The following is a 23,989-nucleotide window of genomic DNA, read 5'->3' on the forward strand; positions in this document are numbered from 1 at the left end:
GCACTGGTGAGGCCACACGTTGAGTGCTATGTTCAGTTTTGGGTCTGTCACTACAAGAAAGGCATTGAGGTGCTGGAGCATGTCCAAGGAAGGGCAACGAAGCTGGTGAAGGGTCCAGAGCACAAGTCTTATGGGGAGTGGCTGAGGGAACTGGGGTTGTTTAGCCTGGAGAAAAGGAGGCTGAGGGGAAACCTTAAAGGAAAGACCTGAAAGGAGGTTGTAGCCAGGTGGATGTCAGTCTCTTCTCCCAAGTCACAAGTGATAGGATGAGAGGAAATGGCCTCAAGTTGTGGCAGGGGAGGTTTAGATTGGATATTGGGAAAAATTTCTTCACTGAAAGGGTTGTCAGGCATTGGAACAGGCTGCCCGGGGAAGTGGTTGAATCACCATCCCTGGAGGTACTTAAAAGTCATGTAGGTGTGATGCTTAGGGACGTGGGTTAGTGGTGGACTTGGCAGTGCTAGGTTAACGGTTGGTCTTGATGATCTTCAAGTTCTTTTCCAACCAAAACAATCCTGATTCTAAAACAGGACATTCTGTCACTGGACCCCACTGCAAAGAACCTTCCTCCCTCTTCTTTGCACCCTCCCTTCAGGCATTTATATACATTGATAAGATCCCTCTGAGCCTTCCCTTCTCCAGGTGGAACAGTCCCAGCTCTCTCAGCCTTTCCTCATATACTTCAGTCCCTTAATCATCTTTGTGGCCCTTTGCTGGACTTTCTCCAATATGTCCATGCCTCTCTTGCACTAGGGACCCCAGAACGGGATAAAAAAAAGAAACTGTTATTGGAGGTAACATTATTTTAAAATGGTTTTAAACCCACATGTAATGTGTAATAGTAAAGACTATTAGTGACTCCCTCTAAGAGGCATATTTAACAATTTTACATGTGTTCCTAGTGAAACTTAACATTATAAAAACTGTGTTCTCTAAGCAACAGCTAGATGTAGTTGGTGGGGCTTGTAATTCAATGAAACACAACATGAAGGGAGATGTCTTACAAAGAAGTATCCAGATTTTGAGACTTCAAAGTCAGGACTTTCTGCAGCATCTTATGAAGGCAAATCTGTGTCAATTTGTAGTAGTGTCAGCATGCTTTGCTTTCACACAATTGGCTTTATTAGTTCTGGGGAGTACTGTAGTTCTCTGAGCTTTTTTGTGTGGTTAAATAAGAAACTATAAATAGTTGATATCAGAGTGTTTTCTCTTAATGGTCATCCTGTAACAATCGTAAGCTGGTTCCACCAGGGTTTCTGGAATATGATGCTAGTTTATGTAATGGCAAATCAGTGTTGATTATGAAGAAAATGCTCAGCAGGTCCATTTCCCCCCCCCCCCCCCCCCCATCTAATGCTGAGTTCCAATTTACTATTTAATTTCTTTCTAAGAACTCCGCCTGTAATAATCTGCTTTCTTCTTGGTTCTGTTCAGCCTTGAATTTCAGCAGTGGACTACTTCTAAACTGAAAAGGAAGCGAGAGCTAAAGGATACAAGTACTTACCTATATGGATTAGAAGTTGGGGTTTTTATAATCCTCATTGCAAACATATCCCAGAGTGTTTTCAATTTCTAAATGCCTGTTTGTGACTACAGTATGAGTTTTTCATATTGACATTTAATTATAAGAAATTATTTTAAATGATACAATGACAATTTTTTAAGCCTCCAAAATTATTTTGGGGGTTTTAAACACTGAATTTTGCAAGGGACAAAGAAATACCTCACGCATGAATCTAAGAAAGAAGTAAAAGTAATTTTCAAACATTGTTTCAGAAATTCCATCTTTAATATTACCTCTTACAATCATTTTAGCTTTTAAAAAGTAAGTATAGTTGAAAATCAGAACCACCAATTACTTATAGCAATGACTGTAATTGTTTCTCAAAAAAGCTACTGCTAATACTTCTGCATGTTTTGAAATGTTTTTAGTGGGCATTCTCACCAGCAAAAGGTACCTGAGATCATAAGGGTTCTGCTGTACCACTGTATACATTCATATACAACTCCCCAGTCTGTTTCTCATCTCTGCAGTACCTTGTAGCTGAGCTTTATTACACAACGTGAAAACAAAAAAGACATAATTTTACGGATGATTTGCCGAATTTGCAGCCAACTAAATGATAATAGTTTTCATCCATTTCTTGTGATTTATATTAGCATTATAAATTGTTTTCATAAATGTCAGCTTGGCTGCATTATCTTTACTCTTTGGAGAGGTAGCAAGCGAAGAACGGTTTTTTGTTTTGTATTTTTCACTCCCCTTCCTTTTCCTTCTTCCCCCCCTCCCTCCCAGCTTGAAGGGAAAAGGAACGGAAGGATATATGAATAGCTTTAGATTACTGGTGCCAGGATGGAGGGCTAGGAATTTCTGAAATTCTTTTTTAGTTTTGCTTTTTATCACACTATTTTTCTTTTAGATAACAGGTACTGGAAAAGATAATCAAATAGAAACAGTAGTCATGTCAAAAGAAAGTGAAATCATGAAAGTTTATTATCTTATGGTTTTGTCTTGGAAGTTAGTATTTCAAGTTAATATTTGAACACAGTGAGGCCTATAACTATTTTGAACTCCGAATTTTACCCAAAAAACCAGTCACAGTATATGTATTTTAATAAATACAGTTTAATAATATGCTGTTGGACTGTTTAATTTTTATGCCTCAGGGTAGCACTGAGCACTATATCTACTTTTAGAAGCTTCCTCTCATTAGTGTAGTACATTCTCTGATATAGCACCTGTTTTAAACTCCAAATCTGAATCTACAAATGTAAAACCTGACTTTTGAAATATTTGCTTTTTTGAACACTCTTCTTTAAAGGACCTATCAGGATCTCTCCCCAAAATGCTAGAAGCTTGAAGGATAAGGGAGGAACAATGTTGCATGGCCCAAACACATGTGCTTTCGTCATTAGCAAGGTACAGCATGACCTCATGTTGACCTCAAAGGTAAATCGCTAACAGGGAACAATTATACATGCCTGTGAAAGCAGCTTAGTTTTGAACATAATCAAGACAATAACTTCAGTGTGTAGAATAAAATTAAATTTACAACTCTGTCTGTCTGCCTTTCTCTTTCTCTCTCTTGTCTCTCTCCAAGTCTCTTCTTGAGAGAATGTTGTATTTTTTATATATGTGTGTGTTGCAAAAGAAAATTACTTTCTAGAGGTCATAATAAATTCTTAAATATGGGGAACCCAAAGGATCTTGTATCCAATTTAGTCAAATTGTACATCTTACAATGAAATGCTCTTTTTAATGGAAAGGTTTCATTTGTTGACTAGAGTATTGATATTGCAGCCTTCAGAATGAGTATCTGTATTATCTTGGGGAATCTTCTGTAGTTCTGAAACATATAGATTGTTTAGACTTAGGGGAAAGTTTTTAAAATATCAATAGGCTAATTTTTGTGTGCTTATGTTAGACTGCCACACAAACCTATGACTTTATTTTTTCGTAGAAGACTGTAAATATTCTGTAGCGTTATGTGATACATCTCTACATATGATGGAATATAATTTAGCTAGCAGTTCTGAGCTATTTGGAGAAGAATTGCTGCCAGCATCTTGGAACTGTTAGCCATATCTGTCCCGTATGATTTGTATAATATAATTGTTTGACATGAATTTTATTTTCTTTTTTGCTAGAATGAGAGAGCATATTCCTTCTGTGGAACAATAGAATACATGGCTCCAGATATTGTAAGAGGAGGAGATACAGGACATGATAAGGTATGTTCTATCTAAGTTTATGACTGAAAAGAAATTAATTCTTTAGGCAACACTGTTGTTCAGCTTGAGGGGTTTTTGTAAAATGTGATAGTGTCTTATTTAAGCGTGCCTTATTTCAAGTTGTTCTAAAATAGTTTACTGCCTAAGTTTAAAACCGTCAGTATGATGTATTTTCAGTTTTTAATCTTAAGTAAAAGGCATATTTATAAAAGTATTGAGGCTCATTTGTGTTTTATTTGAAACTTGTTCTAAATGTGCAGTGAGACAAAAAAAAAAAAAACCCTTAGCTGACACTTCCTTTTAAATAAGAAACTATTTAGTTCTGAGTGGAAAAATTACTGTTTTGTGGCTAATTCTGCTATACTTTTTAAAATTGTTGTCCTGTTTTTTGGTTGGGATAGTTATTTTTCATGAGAAGCTGAGGGGACACACAGCCAGAATAGCTGACCCAAACTGGCCAAAGGGATATTCCATACCATGATGTCATGCTCAATATATAAGGGGGGGCTGGCCAGGGAGGAGGGAGCAGGCTGGCCATTGGTTCTGGACAGTGAGCAAAATGCATTGTGTATCAGCTGCTTTGTACACTCCTTTATAAGTATTGTTGTCCCAGTAAACTGTCCTTATCTCAACCCATGAGTTTTGCCCTTTTCTTCCAATTCTGTTCCCTGTCCCACAGTGGGGGGGGACGAGTGAGCGAGTGGCTGCTGGTGCTTAGCTGGTGGCTGGGCCTAAACCATGACAATTGTATATCAGGGAAATCTGTTATCTTTCTTGAAGTAGGGAGTGGGTTGTTAATGTTATATATGTTCTCAGGTTGTAAAAATTCTGTTTAGCTTGAGGCTCAAGTTTTATTATGAATTAAAATGTCAGTAATTGATGGCAAAGATCAAGACAACCATAATTCACAGATGATATTTGAAGCCAAAAAGCCCTGTTCCCCAAAAGAATTCTAAATTCTGTATTCCTAGATATATTATTCTGATTGCTCACTATACTGGGAAGTTTCAGAGAATATTTAATCTCTGGGGTTTTTTTACTGTAAATTGAGTTGACTTGTCTTCCTGTTGGGGGTAATGAAATATAGTTGATCACAGTTCCTCTTATAACAGCCTTTTTAACCACTGGAAAATGTTATGTCACCCTCTATCTCCTTTTTCTAGACTAACTGGACTCAGTCTGACTTTTGCCTGAGAAGGTTCTTTCTTCTCCTTCTCTATGCATTCTGCCTCTCTTTTGGTCTGAGTTTGCCTGTGTATTTCTTCAGATAGGGAACACTGTAGTGGGCACAGTGGTTCACCAGAGAGTTGGCAGTTTGAAGTACAGCAGAATGTATTTTATGTTTAATGGAAGAATCAGGGAGATAATCAATGTGCTTTGTCTTCACTTACTCGTTGTCTCACACCTACTTTGTATTCCACTCTAACCTCTGCATCTTTTTCTACTGTACTGCTTACCTAGCCATTATTAAAAGTGGAATTTTACAAAGTTATGAATTTAAGCTCTTTTCTGCACCCTATTTCTTAGTTTAGTCTTGCCAGTTTCAGAGCATCTCTCCAGTGCATCAGTCACTTTGAATTGTGATTCTGTGTTCTCAAGTGCTGACAAATTCAGTATTGTTGCTCATTTAAAGAGGAATCTCTGTTCTGTTACCTTTGGTTCTATCTGATTGTTTCATTAGATGTAGTGCAGAGCCATGCAGTATTCTATAAGAAATAGCTTCACAGTTTGATACCAAATGTTAGCTGATAAGTAAGGGTGATTTTTCCGTTACCTGTGTGGAGTAAACAATTACTCTCACATGCTTTTTGCCTCACCACTGGCAAGATCGTGTGGTGCAGTGTTAGAAGGTTTTTAGTGTATTTCATATTTACTGCATATCTAGTAACTCAAAGATCTTATTTAAAAAAGAGGAAATGGGATTGCTTTAGTATGCTATGCTCTCATTAATCAATGTTTTTGATTTGTAATCTCTTCTAGATAGCTGTACTGTTTGTCTAAAAGACTTGCTCTAGCATTTCAGTATTTTTTTGAAGTTTGAGTTCTGATTCTGCAGATCTTCTTTTTGGAAAAAAACACATGCCAAGAAAAAATTCTCCTTGGATTTTCTCTGATCATTGTGTATTTGCAAAGATAATTACTAACAGTACAGAGACTTCTTCAGCTAGTTCTTCTAGACACTCTTGGCTGAATATATGAAACATCAGATTTTGTATGTCTTGAAGCAAAAAAAAAAAAAAGAGGCCGAATTGTCATCATTTCACTAGTTGTCTTTGTGCATTGTATTAAAGTTGTCAACACAAGTAAAGCAGAACTTGAGTTTCATTTATTTGCAAATTTCGTGGAAGTAAACCTGAGAAGTTCAAACAGCTGTAGTTAAATTAATTCTGTTGAAATGACTAAACTGCTTCCTTTATTATTCATAGTAGCAGCTTTCTTTTGAAAGAGATAAATATTTTGTAATTTGTGAGGTATCAGAGATATGAATTATATGATTAGTATATGGGAAGCCAAAGATCACATATGTGACCAGGGAATATAAGATAAAATTCCATAGCATTTTCAGGTGCCCTGATTTACTGTGACCTATACTCTTAAATTGTGCTTTTTGAAAGTTAGTTTCATTCCCATGCTCCTAAAAGCTCAGGCTCCACTACTTCGTAGCAAGTCTTAGGTTCATCTGTTATTGTGAGTATGTTTTAGAATTCTTATCACTTCACAATGGTAAAAATAAAAATGAATTCGGGGCGGGGGGGGGGGGGGAAGTGAAGGAGCTTCAGTGGTCAGCAGAAAGAGTTCAGCTTGAGAAATTAGTTGAAGAAGCTAAGTGGAGAGATACAAAAATAAAATTATCATAGAAAATACCTCCATCAGCACTGCAATTGCTTATGCTTTACTGTATCCAGGTTTGCCTTTGTACTGATCAGCAGGCTCTTCCTTTGCTAGTTGCTTTCTGAGTGTATTGTTTTGTTCCTCCTTTTCTTAACAATTTTACTTCAACATATCATAACATACATAATTATTGTTGTTCTATAGGCTGTTGATTGGTGGAGTGTTGGTGTTCTTATGTATGAATTATTAACTGGAGCATCACCATTTACAGTTGATGGAGAGAAGAATTCCCAAGCAGAGATTTCTAGGTAAGATCCAAAACACTACAGTATACATGCTTGCTCACAAAGTGATGCTTATGCCATAATATATGTTTTGTGAGAGGTTTAATCTAATATTTAGGAAGAAAGTGCTACCAGCGTAACATTTTAGGTGCTCCAGTTCTGTTTAACGGAATGACATCTGAAAGCAGATAAGTTTTATTAACCTCAGAAGGTTATTGAAATAATAGAACTGGCCTATACAAAAGACCTATTTTTTTTAAACTACAGTGGAACCACAGCTTTGTAGATACTCAACCCTGTTGTATGTTTACTGTTGAAAGGGAAGTCAAATGAAATATGAAATCATATGTAAATAGAAATATCACATTCAAAATCTTGATACATCATGAAACATATATTTAGCTAGAGAGATTTTTGTCAGCTCTTGCTAGATAGCTCCATCTACAAACAGGTTTAAAATCCATTAACAAAACAAAATTCCAGACTTCACCTTCTTGGTCATTATGATGGAGTTAAATTAACACTTTCTGACCTAGTAAAGGTTAGAAATTTTGTTGAGTGCTTGCTTATGCTGTGTCTGAAGTGGTAACTTTGACTCCCAAGATTTACTAAATGGAACTCTGAAAGAGTTACAAATTTTTAGAGAACACCTTGGTCTGAGTTGTACAGATAGTTTTTCCCCAAAACTGAGAATCTTTTAAGATATGTATTCTGCAGGATTTGCTGTCTTTTGTAGGTCCTTATGTGTTCTTTAATATCTCTAATCTTTCTGATAATTTAAGATTAAATTCAAAGCTGAGAAACTGCAAGGTTGCTAACATCCGTCCTCTGGTGGCTAATAACCTAATTTCTGATCTAAATTTGGTTGTGGCAAGTTTACTGTGTTGTTGCTCAGTATGCTTTTGTTCTGGTTGGTGTTTATGCTACACATTTATAGACAGCAATCCTGTAATCTTTCAGCTTTTGTTTTGATAAATTTAGAAGGTAAATTCTTGCAGTCGTCTTTAAATAAAGATGTTCCCCAGTCTTCCTGCTTCTTGAAAAAGCCTTTTCTTAACTCAGCTTATGTTGTTCTTTCTTACATATGGGCAATTTATTCCTGTTGATGTTTCAAGAGGATCTTGTTTAAGGGAAGTAGTAATTCACCATCTGAACAAAAAGATATTCCTTCCTTTTCTCTTGGGTTCCTCTTGTTGATGCCAGTGGTGGACTGATAGATCTAGTTCCTTCTCCTTTTCTATCACTTCTAACTGATAAGCCCCTAGCTTATAGCTGAAATCTCATTAGTCCAAACTATATGACTGCATTTCAGACTTGATATCATCTGTCTTCAGTGTTCACAAGACCCCTGGTTTCTGAATCCTTTCCATTGATAGCAATGTCTGTGTGGATGACATCTGTTTTGTGTGTTTGCAGTTTATTATGTAATGAATGTTATGTTCTGTTTAAGAGTGTGGCTGAGCATATGAGAACACTGCTGTTTTCTCTGTCCTGGCAGCTGCACTGAGTCATGTGGAACCTTCTGGGGAATGGTGGTTGCTGTGTGCCTTGGGGAGTAACAGGAGTGTATTCAGGGCTTTCCCTGAGGGAAGGGTAGGGTAGAGCAGGTGGAATGGATGTGAGAAGTCAGCAGGCTGTGATGCTCCTGCAGCCCGGGCAGAGGGTGAGAAGAGTAGGAAGCACAAGTATATCTCAGAGAAGGTGGAAAGAAAACCTTTTTCTAAGGATTGAAGGGGACTGTGTAGAGTTTGCTGCAACTTGGGAAGCTGTTGAGAGCATGCCTGCAAGAAATGATCTGCCCTTCCCAACATGCTAGCTTGTTAAATTTAGAAGTTCTTGTTAACATATTCATGGCTTTTTGGAAATACCCTCCGTGTATTTATGTCTAGCATGGGCACACTGAGCTCTTTCAAGAAATAAGAGCTAAATTTTCAGTACCTGTCTTTATCCTAAGCCTGTCTGGCCCAGAAGCTATGATCTTTATTTCCTTTGTTTCTTTGATAATTTTGTCACAGAGGATACATTTGCAATTTACACGTAATGTCCTTTTTTTATTGTTAATTCCTTCAATTATGTCTGCAAGTTTTCTGTTGAATTGGGATGTAGACTCTAGATAATTTTACAGCTATAGTTAAATAGGTTCCAAAGTGTCTGCGTGACTATCTTTGATCTTTCTAGTTTCATTTCCTTTCTAAACTCCTGAAAAACTGAATTGCAGATAACTTCATCAGATACTTACAGTTGCCAGTGGTAATAAAATCACTAGCACTGGCACAGAGATATGAGTTGGTACAAACTTCCTTCTTGATGGCGAAGTTATTCCAAATAGAAATTGTATTCCCTAACCTAAATATGCTTTAACTTGCCAATTGCAGCAAACTTAGAAAATTCAGTTTTCTCTTACTCGGTCACAAGCCCTGAAAGCGTAGTTTCCATGGCCTTTGATTTTTTTGATTTTAAGGAAGAAAGTCATCTTCTAAATGAATCCAGGCCCTTTTATTTTACCTAGGTGGGAAGTAATCTTAGATATTTTTAGATAATTTTATTCCCTTGTGTAGCATAATGTCTATCTGCTGTTAAATTTGAGCACGAAGTTTTGTTCTGAAATCTCTCTTTAATGGACAGTTCAGTTATTCTGTCAGAAATAGTTACTAGGTGGTTTGTATCTTTTTTTTGCTCTATTCTGATGAGACATTGTGTTCAGTTCTTTTATCATAACCTTTTTGACCACCCTGTGGACTTCTCTTTCATGGCAAATGCAACTTAAGCAAGTGCATACTTTAATTTCCCTTATGTCTCTGTCCATGAAGATTCTTTTTGTTCACATGCTTGGTGTTACAGGTTATTAAACTTGATAAAAAATAATTTCACAGAACTATTCAAGTATCTCCTTTTTTCTAGTATGCCCTCTCCCCTTTCTTCTCCCTTCCTCCCAAATCTTCCTTTCATTTTTAAGAATTCTGGACTTCCATTGCTGCAGAGCCGTTAATGGGATCCATCCTGCAAAAGCAAAGGCAAGAACTGGGTTTGATTACAAACCCAGTATTTTCAGTTTGACTGTGAGTGATTTGTAGTGCTGACTTGAAAGACAGGCAAATCCATTTTAGGGCGTTGACTTTTGAGGGTCTTGTCATACAAACAGGGATTTAAAATGAGCATGAAGTTTTTGGAGTATTACTTTGCTGCAGCTTAGAAAGTCTTATCAGATTGGGGTTATGCATAGATAGATATATTTTTCCCCTTTTATACATACATACATCTGTAAAATAATCTGTAGAAGCATATGATGCCATATTAGCATACTAATACTAATAGCAGCCTATGCTCTTTATTTGACATAGTTGGTTAGACTTTATTTAAACTTCATGGAGGATGGCTGAAATTTGACCATTTGTTAGATCCTATCAAGATATTTTGTCCACAATTCTGCAAGAAACCTTTTCTTGATAAAACTGTTGGGAAGATGCATAGCAGGTGTATACTGGGATTCCCTTATTAATTTTCTGCCTGCGAAGACTCCAGTGATTGCTTGATCTTTTAAAGGACAGAGCAGTCATTAAATCCAACTTGTAATTTGCATGGTGTCTTCTGCAATTTTGTCCTGTAGATAGCTTATAGCTGTCTACCTAGAATGTACAGCATTTATATGTTTAGACAGGAGTCCACAGTCCAAGAACTGATATCACTTAGAAAAACATCATTACATTATTGTCTGAGTTAGGAAATCTCAGCCACATGAGGGAAAGCATTTGATGCTAGACTTAGTGTGAATCACATCACATCAGTGACTCTGCCTACAGATCAGTTCAACCTTTCAGTAAAGCAGATGGTTTTAAGAAAGTCATAAGTATTACATCAAAGTCTCCAGCTTGCCTAGAACTGGGGATGCACATATACATCTGACTACTCAAAGCTGGAACAAAAGAATCTGGCATTAGTAGTTCTGAGATGACAGGGCATTCAGTAACGTTGTTCTCAAATGTGAAGGTGAAAAGTTTGCTTTGGAAGCTTGTCCCTCTGCCCTCTAACAGGGTTACAGCTTGGGATTGCTTTCTCTTATTCCCTGAACGTGGATATGTGTCTTTTTGGTGATGCTTATAATACAGTTCAAGGGCACTGATAATAGACTACAGTAACAGTTCTAGCATAAACCTAATGTTTCTGTTGGTTGGTCAGCTATGGTGATCTTTTCATTTTTTTGTGATCTAATTGTGTCTTTTACCTGATGGAAGGCGTGGGGGGGCGGGGAAAGCTTCAAGTTCTGCACTTTAGGTATTTTGTTATCATCTCTTCCACAGTCAGGTTCAGGCATCTGCTTTCAGGCTGATCACAGTGGAGGATGAAAGATGGCTTCCATCTCAGTATCACATGTTTTATGTCTGTATTTTGACCAAAATAGTTGGGTTTTGTCTTTTCTCTGTCTAAAATCTTTGTTTTGTTGGCACCTAATGGTTACCACTTCTTAAATTTTTTTTGTCCTTCTTCCTTGTAATAAGGTTTGTTTCTCAGTGTTAACTTTTAAACAGGTTACGTAGTTATGGTTTCCATTAATGAATTGGCATTAGTTTGTTCAAGCACCCCATCTTCAGTTAGTTTTCCATAGCTTATGCTTTACTTCTCAGAATGATCACTCAGTGGATTTATTTAATAGAAGTTTTTACAATATAGTTTATAGATTGGTCAATATAATGCTAAAAGATAAATTGGTCAAATTGGTCCATAAGTCACGTTGCTAAATTGTTCCTGTTGTCCATAGATGTTTGCATATTCTTTGACATTGGATTTTCTCAGCTATGCAGTGCATCAGAATATTGACTAGCTGTTTACAGAGTTAATTAAAATGAAAAATGAAGAAAGTATCTTTCAGCTTCTGGCTAACAGCCTATTTTTCCCTTTCATTTTATCTTAACCGCTGGGAGCAATCTGCTGTCCATGTTGGGAAAGCTCCCAATGACACTGTCTTTATAAGGCCTTTATTGAGCATTGCAAGGGCATTTGTGCTTGAGGCCTTAAGATTATCACCCTGACATGAATGAGGTCAGAAACTTCTTCAAATTCTCTTTAGACTAACATTGTAATATAAGCCTTTGGCATGTGGTTTTTGCATTTCTGGTTGGTTTTTCTTCTGTAGAAGGACTTTATTGAGCCAGCAAACACATATCCCAATCTCTACTGCTTTGGTAAAGAACAGATAAACCTGTGGTCAGTCTATGCAATTTTTAAACTAGGAGCTAGCACAGATCAGTGGTGGCAACTCTGAATTTTTCATAACAAAACCAGTGAGTTCCTTGGCCAATTTGTCAGGCTCAACAGCCTGCACCTGTTACATAGGAGTGGCTCTGAAGATACTGATAAACAGGAGGAGCATCTAAACATCAAGGTGTCATTTTCCTCCTCCTCCTTATCATTCATTAGCATGTCCTTTGCATTATCATGTATGCTCTTGGTCTGTAGTATTTATGGGAGAAAGTCATCAGAGCTTATATTCCTGAAAAACAATACCAATGGAGTTAGCTCCTAGCTCTGTATAGTCTACCGTAGAGAAGATGGAAATGATTCAGGACCTCAAAGTGATAACCTCCTTGACCTATGCAACAGATAGTTTCTCTCAAAGTGTCTTCAGTACATCCAGAGTGCTCTTATCAGTTGGGGTAAACTCAGCTCATCCCTGCTCAGAGGGGTTGTACTAGGCTAGGAGAAGCAGAAAATACAGCATAGTCCTTCAGCAGCTTTGACCACAATCACCACTTGCTCAGGGGAAACTTGGGATGCATAATTCTTCCTGCTTACTTCTGTCACTGTTACTGGACCATGGAAACATGAAATCCACAAGAGGATGGAGGTGATTCAGAAAAGGAAAGGAAGGTTGATGGCCATAGCTTTTTTTCAGAAGCACAGACATCCCGGGAAGGACTTTGACACATGCAGCTTCCTTCCTCTGAACACTTCATGGGCTACTGTTATAGCCTTGAGTGACTTACCCCTCAGTACAACACTTCACTAGTGAAGCCAGATTCTTTTTACTTGATCAAGCTGCTTGATTAGTCTTCACCAATTTCTGCTCTGTTGATTCCATCTGGTCTTCCTTTTCTGGCAGCTTGCTTTCCATCCTAATTAATGTGTATATAGCTTCACATACTTCAATTCCATGATAAGTGTAAGTAGTTCCTGGAACTTCTAAAGAAATTAGCTTCATTCTTCACTACTTCTGTAGTGTGGTTCTGTGAACCAGTCCAGACCGTCGCGAATATTTTATAGTATCAGTCAACCTCAAAAGTATTTCTGAACAAATACCACTGGCATGTATAAATGCAACTTACATGGAGTCTGCTTGTACAGCATGGCAAAATGCTGCCTTCTCTGCAGTGGGCTTTAGGAGGGTCAACAGATGGAAGATATCCCTCAACATAATCATAGCTTGCTTTTCACATAGCTAAATACCACTTCATTGTTAATTCTGCCTATATAAAGAAATAATTTAAAACAGTAATCTTGGCAAAAGGCAGGAATTACTGATGCTATTGCCACAGAAGTTTTCCATTAGGTAAAATATGGTGTTATACTAAACTATTATTGGCAAAATATGTATGCTAATCGTTTTGACAGATATAATCTTTATAAGGGATTCCTTCCCCAAGAATTTAAGGAGTGGTTTCTACCCAAAGAGCAGAATGTCAAGTAATATGCAAAGTTACTTTATAAACCTGTGTCAGCTTCAGCTGGGACTCTGCTCAGTTAACACATCAACGGTACAACCAATTGCAATTCTCAGGCTGACCAAGACATGCAATATGTCACTGGAAAATTTGCAATTAGAAGGATGAGACCTACTAGTGTTGTTACTGCAGAAGTACTTATTTTGGCTAAGAATTTTCTGGTAACTTTGCAGTGCAGGGTTCTATAAAAGACTTTCCACTGCTTATGTTTGTGTCACACTTTCTTTTTATTATGTGAATGTTTGTATCTGCATCAGAAGCCTGAGACACAGGCAATAATCTTATTGCTAGCACTCACCAGCATCACTACTACAGAGACTGATCTTCTGAGGCTGCACAGAGAAATTGTACTCATTTGTCCTCTTTATTACCAGTCATCCCAATTCAGCATCTTTTTTTCAGAGACATTTTCAAATTTTTATCTGACTTGGCCATCTCTAATCTCTGACATTTTTCAGACAGGAAATTGCTCTAGAATTTTTCTTTGGTATTCTAAAGATATCCCAGAGTCTCAATCCCATTGCTTTAGAAATCAATTTAAAAAAATACTGACTTAGGGGTTTTTTTTCGCTTTCTGAGAGCTCAAAGAGAACTTGTCTTTTTCCAGGATCTCTGTTATATACCTTTCTGATTCTCTCATCAGAAAGATTGATAAATACATTTCCTTGGATTCTTCTGACTGAAGTGATCTTCAAGCTAAGAAGACATTTTAGGTTTTGTTTGCCCTCCTGTAAATCAAGTAGTTTTGCTATCAAGATGTCCTGTCTTCTGTCTTACAACAGGAAGGTTTTCTTACTTCCTTATCTGCTTCCCCTTTCTGAAAGTGGATGATTTCTGAAGAGGCTGAATCTTTACTTCTCCACCAGTCCTACAGTGTAAGAATCCTCTTATTTAGTAATGTTTAAATTTGGTATTAACATCCCTAATTAAGAAATTATTTGGCAATATTGTACTTTTATCTCCTTTTCTGTAAAGTGAAGTGTGTCCAGAAGTTCAGGACAAGGCTTATGGTTGCTGTTACTTCTGCTGGCAGAGTGGCTGTGATTTAGACCCTTATGGGCAGATCATCCATCTTTAAAACTCAGACTGTATTTTCCTAATTCATTTCAGAGTTAATTAAACCAAGAGGTTAGCTTGTTTTGTCTTGTTAGTTTTGCTTGAAATTGGATACTACACCAGTAGAAACAACCCCTGGGATCTGTGTGTATTGAACTTGTTTTTGTCCTTCCACACTGGCAGGACAAGATTATTTAGGAAACAATCTGTATCTATTTTTGGAGTAATCCAAGAAGTTACATATTTCAAGATAAAAGATTTCCCATGGGATAGCTAACTCTAAGGGTGTGTCATTCAGAAACTTTAAACAAAAATTAAAATGTCCTGCAGTGATCAACTTAAGCTTTATGAGAGACATATAACAATTGCGATTCTAGTGCTGCCGCAACCTCATATAATTTCAGCCTCGTAATCTCTCATAGCTTCAAAATCTTTCAGTCTGTGTTTAGTGGAGGCACTCTTGAGTCCTCCTTGCTTCCAAAGTCACCACAGTGAGAGTATGCGTATAGATATATAGACACTCATTTGAACATTAGTCAGCAATGTGCCTTTGTGGCAAAGGCAGCAAATGGTATCCTGGGCTGCAGTAGACAAAGTGTCACCAGGCTGAGGGAGGTGATCCTTCCTCTCTACTCAGCACTGGTGAGGCCACATCTGGAGTACTGGGTCCAGTTCTGGGCTTGCCAGTACAAGAGAGACATGGACATATTGGAGAAAGTCCAGCAAAGGGCCACAAAGATAATTAAGGGACTGAAGTATATGAAGAAAGGCTGAGAGAGCTGGGACTGTTCCACCTGGAGAAAGGAAGGCTCAGAGGGATCTTATTGATGTATATAAATGCCTGAAGGGAGGGCACAAGGGCGAGGAAGCCAGGCTCTTTGCAGTGATGCTTAGTGACAGGACCAGAGGCAATGGGCACAAACTGAAACACAGGAGGTTCCCCCTGAACATCAGGAAACACTCCTCTTTGGAGATATGCAAAAGGCTTCGAGACATGGCTGTGGGCAACTGGCTCTAGGTGACTATGTTTGAGCCGGGGACTGGACCAGAGGACCTCCAGAGGTCCCTTCCAATCTCATCCATTCCGTGATTCTGTATGCTAAAGGGTTTCCTGTGTGTATCTTTTTGAACCTGTTGATGTGTCTTTGGTATGTGTTTCTGTGTGCATTCTCAATTTTCCTTCAGAGTCCTTAGGTTCAATATCTACATTTGGAGTAACTGAAGGAAAACTTGCCTTCCTCTTTTATAAAAACTGTGGGAGCTACACATGTAAAAGATAAGTATTGAAATGTGATTCTACTTAGGCTTCCAAGCTTTTGAAGTTCCACTAGCCTTATTTGATGGCTCCTGGTTCTTGTGTTGAAAGAGACAGCGAGGTCCCTATCCACTTTCTCTTTACCATCCATTGTTTTGAGGGGAACACGATTCCCAGCCACCTTAAGTCCCCTTTTCGCTAAGCTGGACATTGCTAGCCTTTTTTGTAGATCTTCATAGGAAACACATTCTGTATTTCTGATTCATCTTGTTACTCTAAAACTTTTCCAGTTGTACTGCCCCCTTTTGAGAGTAGGGCATGAGCACTGCACACAGTACAAAAGGTGCAGGCAAACCTCAAATGGTCCAAGTGTGGGTTTTTTCTGTTTATTTTCTAATAATTTTAATATTGGAATTTGGTTTTTGTTTTTTAACTGCTGTTAGGCATCAGTTTGATGGTTTTGTGGAGCTATCTGTTATAGCTATGAGATTTCTTTTGAATAGCAATAGTAAGCTCAGTATGTATGAAATGAGGACTATTTTTTTTTTTGTGGACTAAGTTACATAGTTTATCTCCTACAGATGTGTTTCATGTCCACATTTTCTCAAACCTTTATTAAAAAAAAAAAGTAGTTTCACATCTGTCATCTTCCAGTCTTTGGGTACAATAGAAGTTTAAGTGAAATGTTAAACACTACCATTAGCATGGTAACTATTTGATTTAACACTGAAGACATTAAGTAATTATAAATAATTGTTGTTTTGTTTTACAGGAGAATATTAAAAAGTGAGCCACCTTATCCACAAGAAATGAGTGCGCTGTCTAAGGATATAATTCAACGTCTTTTGATGAAAGACCCTAAGAAGAGGCTAGGTTGTGGTCCCACTGATGCTGATGAAATCAAACAGCATCCCTTTTTCCAGGTAAAACAAACAACAAAACTCCCCAGATACCACTTATTCCTATGTTAGCACCTTTGAAATCATAGTCTAAAGAAATTCTGTTTTGTTAACAGAATAGCTTAGAGGCGTGTTGATTGCATGAATAATTGCATTGAACTTAGTAAGAATATTCATGCGCTTACGTATATGGATTTTGTGCATACTACAAGAAGGGCATGGTAGATTTTTAATATATTTTGTTTCTAACAGTTACTTGAAGCAGCCAAAAGACATGCTACTTAAAGCAGAAGGTTTAATGGAAAACACTTAAATTAGATCTCGTGTTGTTTCTTTAAAAGAATGTTTGCCACTGACATTATTAGTAAAATTTGTATATTGATAAAATTCACCACAAGTCATAAACATCTATTCTGTATTTTCCTCTACCTAATTAAATCTTTAGTCTTGTTTAGTAGATTTTAATTCTATTCAGATTTCAGTGTATTAACATTTGGTTTCAAACAATGATGAAGATTGGATTTGTGTACATCATCTGTACTGTTCCATCCATTGCGGTTAAAATTGTTTGTGTGCTTTCTTTGAAAAAAATAAGTACATATTTCCGGTGCTTCTGAAGTTAAATATATTTTTAATTGGTATAAATTTTGGAGTATTTAAAGTTGTTAATATAAACGAAACCTTTCGAATATTTTCAGAGTAATTATCATAACATTCTGCATGGGTAATAACTTGGCTTTTTAACTGCTGAATTTCTTCTCATTCCTGCTGTATTTCCTTCCTCTTATAAGAAAGTCTGACAAACTAGAGTTAAACTTCCTTTATTCACTGTTTGGTTTGGAAGATACATTTTTTTCCTCATACAACACTTTCTAATCTTGACTTAATTTCGTTTCCACTCCTTTACAGTAATAGGGCCATTTTCTCATAACTACTCTATCTACGGTTCCTACTCCTGGTCATGCATTTAAGTAAAAATCCAGAGGCATTATGCTCTCAGGGCTCTGGAAGCTGAGATTAGTAATTAAGCATAGAAATCAGCAAGATACTGCATGGATGCACTGTGGCTTACAAAAATATAAATGTTGTTTCCTCTGAAACAGAGGAAGAAATTTAAGGCCTGTCATGCTAATTGTTTGGCTTATCTTCACTGTTAAATTTCTTTGTGTTGATTTTTTTTTTTTTAAACTGGACTCTGTCTACTTACAAATAAGTATGGTATGTCTTGCCTGTACCTAAGCAAATTAGTAGGGCATAATTTGAATGCTTTTCATCTGCTTATGAAAAATAGCAAATGGAGTTAGGACTGTTTGCTTCTGGACAAGTCTCGCTTTCCAATATCTGTTTCTGTTAAATTTTCATTTGATTCAAACTTATTTTCCTGATTTTGGTTTAGAATATGAATTGGGATGATTTAGCTGCCAAAAAAGTATCAGCTCCATTTAAACCAGTAATCAGAGATGAGTTGGATGTCAGTAATTTTGCAGAAGAGTTTACAGAAATGGATCCAACATATTCTCCTGCAGCAACTCCTCAGACTTCAGAAAGAATATTTCAGGTATTTTAAGAATTCACATTCATTTAAAAAAAAAAAATTTATTTAACAATTCCACATGTATAGCTAGCTGCCTCCCTCCCCCCCCCCCCGACTTCTAAGTTATTTGGAATTAACTATGTAATTTCCAATCCCAGTTCCCCAGGCTGTTTGTTCAGCGATTACAAAATGAGAAAGGTGGAAACAGTGCTACTGCAAACATAAAATTCCATGTCTCTCCATTCCCTGCTGAGTGTCCTACCTGCTGGACTAAAGTCGATCTGTCCTTTATTAATTCTTCATACCTTATGAGTGTTGTCATCTTGACTCCATCAGCCTGGGCTACCAGGTTCAGGAAGAGCAATGTAGTTTGCAGATGCCCACATTATACCTTAGTTGAGTTATCCCTTTGGGGAGTGGGAGCTAACTGCAAAGTTGAAAGTAAGTCTTCCACATCCTGTAGGAGTGCTCTAATTACTAGACTGCTATATACAGATCAGGAACAAAGCATTCTTTACCATCTCCTCCATGCTGTTAAAGAATGATCCCTTCTTGGACTGCACAGATGGATGTCAAACGGGCAGAAACGGCTCATGTGCAGCCAACTGGGTACCAAAGCTCCCGAGGTGAACAGCAGTTCAGGTTGCTTTCTCTCCTCCCCCTCCTTGTGCTTTGTTGTTTTTTATTGTCTGTTTTTGAGCAGCTTAATGCTTAGAGTACAGGAATGTAGCATCATATTATGGAAGTTGTTAGATTTGTACCGACTATAGCAAGTAATTTATGCATGTCATAACACAATCTGATTCATTGTTCAGTGGTAGTCACAGCTGTTCTTGTTATGATACCCAAACTGGGCACCATTTAAAATGGTTTCGTGCTTACCTCACAACATAAAAACTATCTCGTGCCTTAACTTAAAGGTGCTCTGGGAAGCTAGCTAGTTTGAAGTATGAGCCTTTATCACTATTGCAAAACAATTGAAGCTGAGCCAGATTTTTAGTATAATTTTTTTGTATTACTATTATTTTGTCTGTAACTGTGGAGAATCATATAACTAATTCCAGGAAGATACTTGCTCTCATTGAACGGAGTAATATCTACACATCAATGAGCCAGTTAACGGTTTCTGTATTATGTTATGAAAATTCTGATTTCTTTGAAAAATTCTTCTGAAACGTCTCATGTTTATATGCAGTATGATAGTTTGTGTGCAACAATTTCAAGCCATGCCATTTTCTAATGTCTTAATTTCATAGGGATATTCTTTCGTTGCACCTTCTATTTTGTTTAAACGCAATGCAGCTACAGTAGATCCTCTTCAATTTTATATGGGGGATGAGCGGCCTGGAACTACAACTATTGCCAGAAGTGCTATGATGAAGGTAATAATAATAATATCAAGACCTGAATTAATTCGGTTAACTTGGAACTGCATATAACTTGCAAAGCAGCAATCACAAGCTAGGCTACAGATTACAAAATAGTCATTATTCATTTATCTGTTCTCTGTAACAGCTCCTCAGATGATCCAAGCGTATAATTTGCATGTGGTATATTAAGAAGTGGTTGAAGTTTAATTTGAAAAATGAGATGGTTGTCTAGTTTTCCAGAAGACTGAAGTATAGTAGCAATAGTAATTTGACTCTGATAGTTCTTATTTAGCCAACCATTATAGATATTTTTGAAGCTACTTTAATAATATCAGAATTCCTTCTATGATGTATTTGCCCAAAAGTGTGTATAGCTGTGTGAAGCCTTATAAGAACACATGCTATTGTGATGTCTTCAAATGAGCACATAGTTTTGTGGATGAATGTATGTACAGCCATCTTTGATCCTGTTTGTCTGAATATTTTGTATCTTAAACTATTGTAGTAGTAATGATTTATTTAGTGATCATGTTTGTTTAATGTAATGTAAGATTTAATCTTTGTTAGAATAAACTTTATGCATTTTATTAAATAGAAGTTAAGGTTATATTTTATCAAAACCAGAGCTCTTTTACAATTTTAAATGTAGATGAAAAATTCTCACGAAACTTTACTCTTTGTCTTTGACTGTGTATACTAAAAGTATTCTGCAGAACTAAATACAGACAGTTTCCTAACAGGACTCTCCATTTTATCATCATTATGAACTGGATCTGAAAGAGAAACCATTGGGAGAAGGAAGTTTTTCCATTTGTCGAAAGTGCTTACACAAGAAAACTAGCCAAGAGTATGCAGTAAAAATAATTAGCAAAAGGTATAAATATTCTATAACACAATTAAAATATTTTCTTTGCTTACTGTCACCCATGAATTAGAATAATGTTCTCTACATTTTTGGAAGTGTAAAAATAACTTTAAAATATAATTTCCTATTTGAAGAATATACAGAAGCTTATAGTAACCTTATGACCTTTAAAAGATTCTGAGAGTCTTTTGAAACAAAATGTTACTCTTGCTGGGGAGGACACAAGAGTGTCCACAAGAGTGGAGGACCTAAAGAGTGCTTTTCTGGTTCCTAATTGTATTCTACCCTAATTTTCCCTAATTTTGCTCCTAACCAGAGTAAGGTATAAGGCCCTCCTATCTTTAGACCTCAGTGAACTGAATGTAGACTTATGCTAGCTCCCTTTCCTAAGCAGCCCAGCTGATTGCCTAGGACATTGCTTTTAAGAAGGATCTGTAGTGTGGGTTGCCTCAGATCTAATTAAGAGAGTGTGTATGTATGTGTGTGCAAAGTGGAATTAGACTATGGAGTTGTAAGTTGCATCTTGTTTCCTGGATGTTCTGAAGAGAACATCACAATGGAGGCAGCTGACTTGCTTTGTACATGGGGACCACGTGGTCCTTTTCTAGAACAGATACCTCTGGCAGTTTCTGCCCAGAGAAGAATAAAGACAAGGGATTCTTTGAGGGATGGATGGATTTTTAGCTTCATTTTGCAGTGTTCATTAGCAAATGTGTCTAGTGTGTTGTAGAATGCTGGCAGAAAAGGGAAAGTGTAAATGTTTTGCTATCAGAATGATAGTTCACAGTGATCTCTTCTCCAAGACATTTGGCTGTACCTCTGTTTTTCCAGGCTCTAGAAGCAGCTGTCCACCAGACTTAAGTGTTTCATTGCATGCTTTTTGCATAGGGTAAGTTCAAGAATAAGACAAGTATAGGTGTCTGAGTCAGTTTTCTGAGATCTGCTATGATTAATGGAGGCCTACTCAAAACTGTTAGTGGAGCCGGCAGAGAGACTCGATGACCAGGCACTAGCAGTGGGATTCAGTAACTTAACCATAGGCATCTACGTAGTGCCATTTTAGCATCTGGTGTCCTCTCTGTCTGCCAGTTCCCATCAGTCTTGTGACTACTACCTTTATGGTAGTCTACTACCTTTATGTAGATGTCTTCATGGCTGATGTCTTCCAGGCTCTCCTGTGTTTAGGCCACTGAGTCCTACTCTAGGTATGTATTTATTTTACAGTGAACTAGTTCACCCTGTAAGATTCATTAATTTAGAATTTCACTTATCATAATGAGACCTTAGACAAGTAGTATGCAGTAGGCACCTACATTGGGTATTTTAATCTGGAAATCTCTGCCTTGTGTCTACATTAATTTTTTTTTTTCTGTGGGGCATGCAGAGCTGCAGGTCAGTACTCCCATCTCATCTTAAGCTAATGGATTTTTTGTTTCTGGATAACAGTGAGCAAACTAGTATTGCCTTTTCCCATAGAATTAAGCTTTTAGGAATGATGTCCCTAAATGATATTACTCACAAGTTCTTTTGCTCTTTTTCCTTCATCTGGGTGGACCAGGCTAAGTGAAGGTAAGAAGTGGTCTGTATACAGGGATTTTTACTTTTTTTTTTTTTTTTTAGGATTGCAGGCTGTGAGCAGACTCAGACCATGTTTATGTACTATTTAGAGGTAGCAGTAAACCTACACTCTGGATGGCTGGACACAAACCAGTCTTGAATAAGAAACTGTTGAATAATAATGCTCTGCAAACCACACTGGTAACTTTTGATAAAGGAAAAATACAACAGGTTTCTAGTAACTTCTTTGCCTTGAAGCCAGACAGTCTTTAACTCCTACCCATTAAAGGTGCCAAAAAAAGTGGATCCTACACCTAAGCCAACATTTTCATGATACTTGAGGTGAAAGCTCAGATCAAGAGTTCCTCTGTGGTGTTGCTTTGTTAGCAGGGCTGGATCTGCCTCCATTGAGCAATTTGAGGTTTATCTGTGTGTCTGAAAGCCAGTGAAACAGTGGGGTCCTGTAAACTTGCTTGAGTTACTGTTTTAGAGCTTCCCATTTGTTTTTCATTATATTGTCTTTTTAAAATCTGAGATGGTAACTATTTATAGAGGGGAAATACTCAGAAAAGTTCACGCACAAATTTCAAAGGTTTATGTTCATGATACTGAACCTTTTTCATCTGTTTCCTAGGTCCACCTTCTCCTGATTGTACTTTAGGGCGGAAAGACTGAGTCAGGTTTTTTAATTTCTTAGGGACCTGAAATCATTTTCAGTTTGAACAACAACATCAGCAGAGATGCAGGTTGAACAGCTTAGTTGTTAGTTATATGAAACCTGCAGAAATCCGGAATTCTCTTGCACAAAAGTCTCATCATAGTTCTGGTCCTAATTAGGAAAAAAAATGCAATGAAAAAGTAAGAACGTGTGGTGAGAGAGATTCTGTATGTTATCCCTAAGGCCTTTCTCTAAGTCAGTACAGGATTAGCTTTTCTTAGAGAGAATTTTGGCAAAAATTTCCAGGCATTATTAGCCCAAAATAAATCAATGTATGTATTTAGTGGAAACCAAAATATTATTCTCTGTCCCCATTCACATAGTTTTTATAATGGTCAGTGTGTTCACTTTTTTTGGCTATAAATTTCAGTACCTGGAAGAGAATTTGTGCAATGATTTTTGCTCTGGAGCTAGTTTCTTCTTATCTCTTCCATTTTAGATTTTTACAATGGCCTGCTTAGGGGTTCATTTGTATAACACAGTTCATATACAGAGGATGTTACTCTCTTTTCTAGTAGGAGCTCATAGTTTCCATACAGCTTTGGAAGTACTTCTTTTCTATAAGAATGGAAAAGGATTGGGCCGATTAATTTGAGTCTTCAAGGTAAAGCTGAGCTAATAAATATTTGTAGGAACAGAGGTGAAGTCAAATTGCCCTGGACTAAGGGAAAGGTTTGGTTTAGGTATAAACTATACTGTAATATCATTGCAGCTTTTGCTATAGCAAGTTGCAGTTGCATCAAAAAAATTGTTTGATCTGGGTGTGGTTTTTTAATGTCCTAACTTGCAGGATTGTGTGGAGAGATTTGCTCAGCTTACTTTGAGTATGCTTTTAATTGTCTTCAAGCAGTTGTAATATTAAAAAATTTGGATTGCAAGCAATTAAAAAATAGGTGTAACATTTTGAATGTGCAATTTGCTCAGTAAAATTGGTACAAAATGACTGCTCAATTTTTCCAGAATGGAAGCCAACACCCAGAGAGAAATAACAGCTCTGAAACTCTGCGAAGGACACCCGAATGTAGTGAAGTTACATGAAGTTTATCATGACCAGGTATTTTGAAGAAGCTATAATCAGTACTTGCCAAACACATTGTTGTGTGTTTTCCCAAGAACTTTTAGGAGTGAAGCATACTGTTATTGTGGAGGCAACTTTTTTCCTAGGGCTTTT

At 37.1% G+C, this 23,989-nt stretch overlaps 1 protein-coding gene across 3 annotated transcripts in view; it reads left to right on the forward strand.

Annotated features, from left to right (window-relative positions):
- The window catches only part of RPS6KA5 (ribosomal protein S6 kinase A5), an 89,334-nt gene that overhangs the window by 43,895 nt on the left and 21,450 nt on the right, over positions 1 to 23,989 (forward strand). For 2 of the 3 annotated variants that reach the window (XM_075753717.1, XM_075753718.1), the window contains exons 6-12: positions 3,649 to 3,732; positions 6,769 to 6,872; positions 16,648 to 16,798; positions 18,171 to 18,332; positions 19,565 to 19,690; positions 20,419 to 20,552; positions 23,779 to 23,872. In XM_075753717.1, coding sequence (XP_075609832.1) covers positions 3,649 to 3,732; positions 6,769 to 6,872; positions 16,648 to 16,798; positions 18,171 to 18,332; positions 19,565 to 19,690; positions 20,419 to 20,552; positions 23,779 to 23,872 — 855 coding nt within the window. Of the gene's footprint in view, positions 1 to 2,822; positions 2,951 to 3,648; positions 3,733 to 6,768; positions 6,873 to 16,647; positions 16,799 to 18,170; positions 18,333 to 19,564; positions 19,691 to 20,418; positions 20,553 to 23,778; positions 23,873 to 23,989 lie in introns of all 3 variants that reach the window. The other variant, XM_075753719.1, reaches the window with a different exon arrangement.

This window comes from Balearica regulorum, chromosome 5 (genome assembly GCF_011004875.1).
Source record: "Balearica regulorum gibbericeps isolate bBalReg1 chromosome 5, bBalReg1.pri, whole genome shotgun sequence".
In the NCBI taxonomy this organism is placed as follows: Eukaryota; Metazoa; Chordata; class Aves; order Gruiformes; family Gruidae; genus Balearica; species Balearica regulorum.